This window comes from Rutidosis leptorrhynchoides, chromosome 10 (genome assembly GCF_046630445.1).
Source record: "Rutidosis leptorrhynchoides isolate AG116_Rl617_1_P2 chromosome 10, CSIRO_AGI_Rlap_v1, whole genome shotgun sequence".
Classification (NCBI taxonomy): Eukaryota; Viridiplantae; Streptophyta; class Magnoliopsida; order Asterales; family Asteraceae; genus Rutidosis; species Rutidosis leptorrhynchoides.
In genome coordinates this window covers 332,755,512-332,762,578 of record NC_092342.1, presented here as the reverse complement: position 1 = coordinate 332,762,578, position 7,067 = coordinate 332,755,512, and the positions used below count along the sequence as shown (strand labels likewise).

The following is a 7,067-nucleotide window of genomic DNA, read 5'->3' as shown; positions in this document are numbered from 1 at the left end:
GTCAAAGCGGAGCATCAGAAACCATCAGGTCTACTTCAACAGCCCGAAATCCCGGAATGGAAATGGGAAAACATTACCATGGATTTCATCACTAAATTGCCAAGGACTGCAAGTGGTTTTGATACAATTTGGGTAATAGTTGATCGTCTCACCAAATCAGCACACTTCCTGCCTATAAGAGAAGATGACTAGATGGAGAAGTTAGCAAGACTGTATTTGAAGGAAGTCGTCTCCAGACATGGAATACCAATCTCTATTATCTCTGATAGGGATGGCAGATTTATTTCAAGATTCTGGCAGACATTACAGCAAGCATTAGGAACTCGTCTAGACATGAGTACTGCCTATCATCCACAAACTGATGGGCAGAGCGAAAGGACGATAAAACGCTTGAAGACATGCTACGAGCATGTGTTATTGATTTCGGAAACAGTTGGGATCGACATCTACCGTTAGCAAAATTTTCCTACAACAACAACTACCATTCAAGCATTGAGATGGCGCCATTTGAAGCACTTTATGGTAGAAAGTGCAGGTCTCCAATTTATTGGAATGAATTGGGGGATAGACAGATTACGGGTCCGGAAATAATACAAGAAACTACCGAGAAGATCATCCAAATTCAACAACGGTTGAAAACCGCCCAAAGTCGACAAAAGAGCTACGCCGACATTAAAAGAAAAGATATAGAATTTGAAATTGGAGAGATGGTCATGCTTAAGGTTGCACCTTAGAAAGGCGTTGTTCGATTTGGTAAACGAGGGAAATTAAATCCAAGGTATATTGGACCATTCAAGATTATTGATCGTGTCGGACCAGTAGCTTACCGACTTGAGTTACCTCAACAACTCGCGGCTGTACATAACACTTTCCACGTCTCGAATTTGAAGAAATGTTTTGCTAAAGAAGATCTCACTATTCCATTAGACGAAATCTAAATCAATGAAAAACTTCAATTCATCGAAGAACCAGTTGAAATAATGGATCGTGAGGTTAAAAGACTTAAACAAAATAAGATACCAATTGATAAGGTTCGATGGAATGCTCGTAGAGGACCCGAGTTCACCTGGGAACGAGAAGATCAGATGAAGAAGAAATACCCGCACTTATTTCCAGAAGATACGTCAACACCTCCAACTGCTTAAAATTTCGAGAAACACTTAACGGGTAGGTACTGTAGTGACCCGAACTTTTCCATGTTTATATATATTAAATAAAATTGATATTTACATGATTAAGTGTTTCCAACATGTTAAGCAATCAAACTTGTTAAGACTTGATTAAATGAAATAAGTTTCATATAGACAATTGATCACCCAAGTTGACCGGCGATTCACGACCGTTACAAATTTGTAAAAACTACATGTTGTGGTATATATAGACATATATATATGGTTGAAATGAGATTATGATGAGTAAGTATCTCACTAATTATATTAACAATGTGTGATATACATAAGAAATGAGATTACTAAGTTAAGAAACTCGAAATGATATATATAACGATTATCGTTATGATAACGTCTACTAAATACATATGTATCATATTAAGATATTGATACACTATATTTAACATGATAAAATGATATTTAAATATATCATTAAGTGTGTTAACAATGAACTACATATGTAAAAACAAGACTACTAATTCAATAATTACGAAACGAGACTTATATGTAACGATTATCGTTGTAACGATATTTTAATGTATATATCATATTAAGAGATATTCATACATCATAATATCATGATAATATAATAGTTTAACATCTCATTTGATTTAATAAACAATGGGTTAACAACATTTAACAAGACCGTTAACCTAAAGGTTTCAAAACAACACTTACATGTAACGACTAACGATGACTTAACGACTCAGTTAAAATGTATATACATGCAGTGTTTTAATATGTATTCATACACTTTTGAAAGACTTAAAGACACTTATCAAAATACTTCTACTTAACAAAAATGCTTACAGTTACATCCTCGTTCAGTTTCATCAACAATTCTACTCGTATGTACTCGTATTCGTACTCGTACAATACACAGCTTTTAGATGTATATACTATTAGTATATACACTCCAATGATCAGATCTTAGCAGCCCATGTGAGTCACCTAACATATGTGGGAGCCATCATTTGGCAACTAGCATGAGATATCTCATAAAATTACAAAAATATGAGTAATCATTCATGACTTATTTACATGAAAACAAAATTACATATCCTTTATATCTAATCCATACACCAACGACCAAAAACACCTACAAACACTTTCATTCTTCAATTTTCTTCATCTATTTGATCTCTCTCAAGTTCTATCTTCAAGTTCTAAGTGTTCTTCATAAATTCTACAAGTTCTAGTTACATAAAATCAAGAATACTTCTAAGTTTGCTAGCTTACTTCCAATCTTGTAAAGTGATCATCCAACCTCAAGAAATCTTTCTTATTTACAGTAAGATATCTTTCTAATACAAGGTAATACTCATATTCAAACTTTGATTCAATTTCTATAACTATAACAATCTTATTTCGAGTGGAAATCTTACTTGAACTTGTTTTCGTGTCATGATTCTGCTTCAAGAACTTTCAAGCCATCCAAGGATCCTTTGGAGCTAGATCCATTTTTCTAATTTCCAGTAGCTTTATCCAGAAAACTTGAGGTAGTAATGATGTCCATAACATCATTCGATTCCTACATATAAAGCTATCTTATTCGAAGGTTTAAACTTGTAATCACTAGAACATAGTTTAGTTAATTCTAAACTTGTTCGCAAACAAAAGTTAATCCTTCTAACTTGACTTTTAAAATCAACTAAACACATGTTCTATATCTATATTATATGCTAACTTAATGATTTAAAACCTGAAAACACGAAGAACACCGTAAAACCGGACATACGCCGTCGTAGTAACACCGCGGGCTGTTTTGGGTTAGTTAATTAAAAACTATGACAAACTTTGATTTAAAAGTTGTTCTTTTGGGAAAATGATTTTTCTTATGAACATGAAACTATATCCAAAAATCATGGTTAAACTCAAGGTGAAAGTATGTTTTCTAAAATGGTCATCAAGATGTCGTTTTTTCGACGGAAATGACTACCTCTTTAGTAATTGACATGTAACTTAAATTTCCGACTATAAAACTATACCTTTTCTGTTTAGATTCATAAAATAGAGTTCAATATGAAACCATAGCAATTTGATTCACTCAAAACGGATTTAAAACGAAGAAGTTATGGGTAAAACAAGATTGGATAATTTTTCTTGTTGTAGCAACGTGAAAATTGGTAACAAATCTATATTAATCATATCCTAGCTAACTTATATTATATTATACATGTATTCTAATATATTATGTAATCTTGGGATACCATAGACACGTATGCAAATATTTTGACATATCATATCGACCCATGTGTATATATTATTTGGAACAACCATACACACTCTATATGCAGTAATGTGGGAGTTAGCTATACAGGGTTGAGGTTGATTCCAAAAATATATATATATACTTTGAGTTGTGATCTAGCCTGAGACGTGTATACACTGGGTCGTGAATTGATTCAAGATAATATATATCATTTTTTTTTTCTGTAAATCTAAAGTTGGACAACTAGTTGTAGGTTACTAACGAGGACAGCTGACTTAATAAACTTAAAACATCAAAATGTATTAAAAGTGTTGTAAATATATTTTGAATATACTTTGATATATATGTACATATTTGTTATAGGTTCGTGAATCGACCAGTGGCCAAGTCTTACTTCCCGACGAAGTAAAAATCTGTGAAAGTGAGTTATAGTCCCACTTTTAAAATCTAATATTTTTGGGATGAGAATACATGCAGGTTTTATAAATGATTTACAAAATAGACACAAGTACGTGAAACTACATTCTATGGTTGAATTATCGAAATCGAATATGCCCCTTTTTATTAAGTCTGGTAATCTAAGAATTAGGGAACAGACACCCTAATTGACGCGAATCCTAAAGATAGATCTATTGGGCCTAACAAACCCCATCCAAAGTACCGGATGCTTTAGTACTTCAAAATTTATATCATATCCGAAGGGTGTCCCGGAATGATGGGGATATTCTTATATATGCATCTTGTTAATGTCGGTTACCAGGTGTTCACCATATGAATGATTTTTATCTCTACGTATGGGATGTGTATTGAAATATGAAATCTTGTGGTATATTGTTACGATTTGATATATATAGGTTAAACCTCTAACTCACCAACATTTTTGTTGACGTTTAAAGAATGTTTATTCTCAGGTGAATACTAAGAGCTTCCGCTGTTGCATACTAAAATAAGGACAAGATTTGGAGTCCATGCTTGTATGATATTGTATAAAAACTGCATTCAAGAAACGTATTTCGATGTAACATATTTGTATTGTAAACCATTATGTAATGGTCGTGTGTAAGCAGGATATTTTAGATTATCATTATTTGATAATCTACGTAAAGCTTTTTAAACCTTTATTGACGAAATAAAGGTTATGGTTTGTTTTAAAAATGAATGCAGTCTTTGGAAAAACGTCTCATATAGAGGTCAAAACCTCGCAACGAAATCAATTAATATGGAACGTTTTTAATCAATAAGAACGGGACATTTCATTGGAGTCCCAAAGGTTGTAATGTACTTTTATCGATTAAAAACTCGGTTGTTTAATGTTGAAAAGTGTTGGAATTGGTTTTGGGGTTTAATGGAACTCGGGTTGGGCGAAAAATGGTTTTTCATGCTTAAAATGGGCTGTAGTGTTTTCCCAGCTGTAAAGCGCGCCGCACTTGGCCTTGCGCGCCGCGCAAATGGCCATTTGCTGGTGGTCTGTTCAGTTGCCAGGTTCTGTCTTCGATTCGTGTTGTAGTGCGCGCCGCGCAACCCAAATGCGCACCGCGCATTTGGCTAGGCTGAAACTATTGTTGTTTTTTTTTTTTTGTAAAAAATAAAAATAAAAAATATAGCGTGTTTTCTCGTAAAGAGATTTGGGTCGTTATATAATAGGCTGAAAAAACAGGAAAACACTAATAATAGACTGAAAAAACTGAAAAAAATAGATAAAATTCAGGGTCCAAACGGCATTTCATTTGCCGGATCATGTCATAAGTGGTACGAAGTTGTAAGATTAGGGTATACGTGGAGCCAAACCGGCAAATGAAATGCCGGTTTGGGGTGTTAACTGACAAACCGGCGATTCAATGATCAGTTTACCTATTTATGTAAATATTTTGTTTGAAAAACCATTTTTTTAATAACTCTAAAAAAATACCATTTAAAAAAAAAAAAAATATATAAAGATGTGGAAAATACAGATCGATTAGTTTTTAAATTTGATAACTTAGGTTACTTTTGCTATTAAAAAAATGTCATGTAAATTTTTGTTGAAATAGTTTATATGTTTGCTTGATTAACATGTTGTTCGTATGTAATTAATTTTAATGAACATTCACATATATAGAAAATATAGCATTGACTAGGGAAGACAGTAAGAAAAGCTAAAAGAAAGTAACACAGCAAGAAATATGCTTCAAACACAAATGTTACAAAGTTCATGTTACATAAGATCGATTAAACAAATTCATCTATTCCTTCAATGCATGTTTAGTCTATTTGCATCCTTTTCCTTTACTTGAATTCGCCTTTACCGGAATGATCCGAATTCTCCTTGCCACCCTTGTGAAATCCCTAGCCAAAAACACACAAACTAGAACTCACATAATCTAAACTTAATTAAATGAAGTTTCTATTCTATCAAAATATATATGGGACAACTATAATATATACATAAGGTGTAAAAGACTAAAAGTAACCAAAACTTACTTCCAATCAAGATCACCAGCAAGAAGAAGATCATTTTCCATATCTTCATAAGCAATGATATGACCTGGCACCGCATTTGAAAGATCAAGTCCAGCTTGGTCTTGATCATGATCATCCCCGGGCACACTGTCATCTACGAGCATGTAGCGAAGAGCCTTGGCTAAACTATTATAACCATCATGATTGTTAAGACTGATTCGGTGGCAGATTGAACGACCTTCAACCACAACCGTAACTGCAGGAACCACTCCGGCGCCTATTAGATCGTCCTCTTCTTTAAGAAACTTGTGAAGTTGAGGTGGTGGAGAAACAAGCATGTTGATGTAATTAGGTTGTGACATGAGTCTTCTTTGGTGGTCTTGCAACCACCTTCGTTTCATCAAGTTTAGAGAACCTTGTTGATCATTACTATTCATGATTCGATTTTGATCACTTGATTTCAATATTTGTTTTCTAGATAGATTGATAGATGGATATGAATTTGAGTTGGTTGATTAAATAGTGTTTATGTTTGTGTGAAGAAGGTGGAGATGAGTAAAGTATACGTACATGTTTGTATTCGTCCCTTGTACCAATGTGTATTCTTTTAGTTCCCAAAAAGTACTATTGTTACACCAAATTTTGAAATATATGTAACACCATACATGATTTTCATCATCATTTTCTGTTTTAATGTAGAATTGGTGCTGAAAAAATACTAGTTAAAATGGTGTAATAGCTTAATTCATTATGTAAATGGTAGTATAACAATAACAACAACTATGACAACGACAACGACAACGACAAAATCCAATCCCATAAAGTGGGTATGGGGAGGTAAGACGTAAACAATCCTTCTCCTATCCTAGAATAAAGAGAAGTCATTTCTCCATCCATATTGAAACACCCCAAGAGTCGAGAAAATTTCCACTCACAAAGTTTTATGGAATATTGTTTTCAAAAGAACCTCCGGCCTATAAGTAGGTAAAAAATTTAAAAAGTATGAGTCATCATGAAAATGGTAAAATTAAAATTCTATGACTTTTAAAACATGTATGAAAGTCAGTTTAGGCTCTACTCGGCAGACATGTTACTAATAAATCGACACTTGCTTTTGACTCGATTAATACAGTCATAAATGATAGTATAACAATCTCTAATTGTAGTTGTGATGTTATGTTATTAGTTTCAAGCATGACTAATAACATATTTTGTGGTTGCTATAAAAGTGATCAAAAATGATCACG

The 7,067-nt window shown here is 33.3% G+C and overlaps 1 protein-coding gene across 1 annotated transcript; it reads right to left on the bottom strand.

The window, feature by feature from the left end:
- Positions 1 to 5,627: 5,627 nt before the first annotated feature.
- LOC139871362 (auxin-responsive protein IAA33) lies at positions 5,628 to 6,257 on the bottom strand. Its single transcript, XM_071859080.1, has 2 exons — positions 5,842 to 6,257; positions 5,628 to 5,706 (listed from the first exon to the last, which is right to left on the bottom strand). The coding sequence occupies exons 1-2, from the start codon at positions 6,255 to 6,257 to the stop codon at positions 5,628 to 5,630; spliced, it is 495 nt and encodes a 164-aa protein (XP_071715181.1).
- Positions 6,258 to 7,067: the final 810 nt, after the last annotated feature.

Coding starts and splice junctions, on each gene's coding strand:
- LOC139871362 (XM_071859080.1), bottom strand. CDS start 6,257: ATGAATAGTAATGATCAACAAGGTTCTCTAAACTTGATGAAACGAAGG. Junction 5,707..5,841: donor GCTGGTGATCTTGATTGGAA/GTAAGTTTTGGT, acceptor GTTTTTGGCTAG/GGATTTCACAAGGGTGGCAA.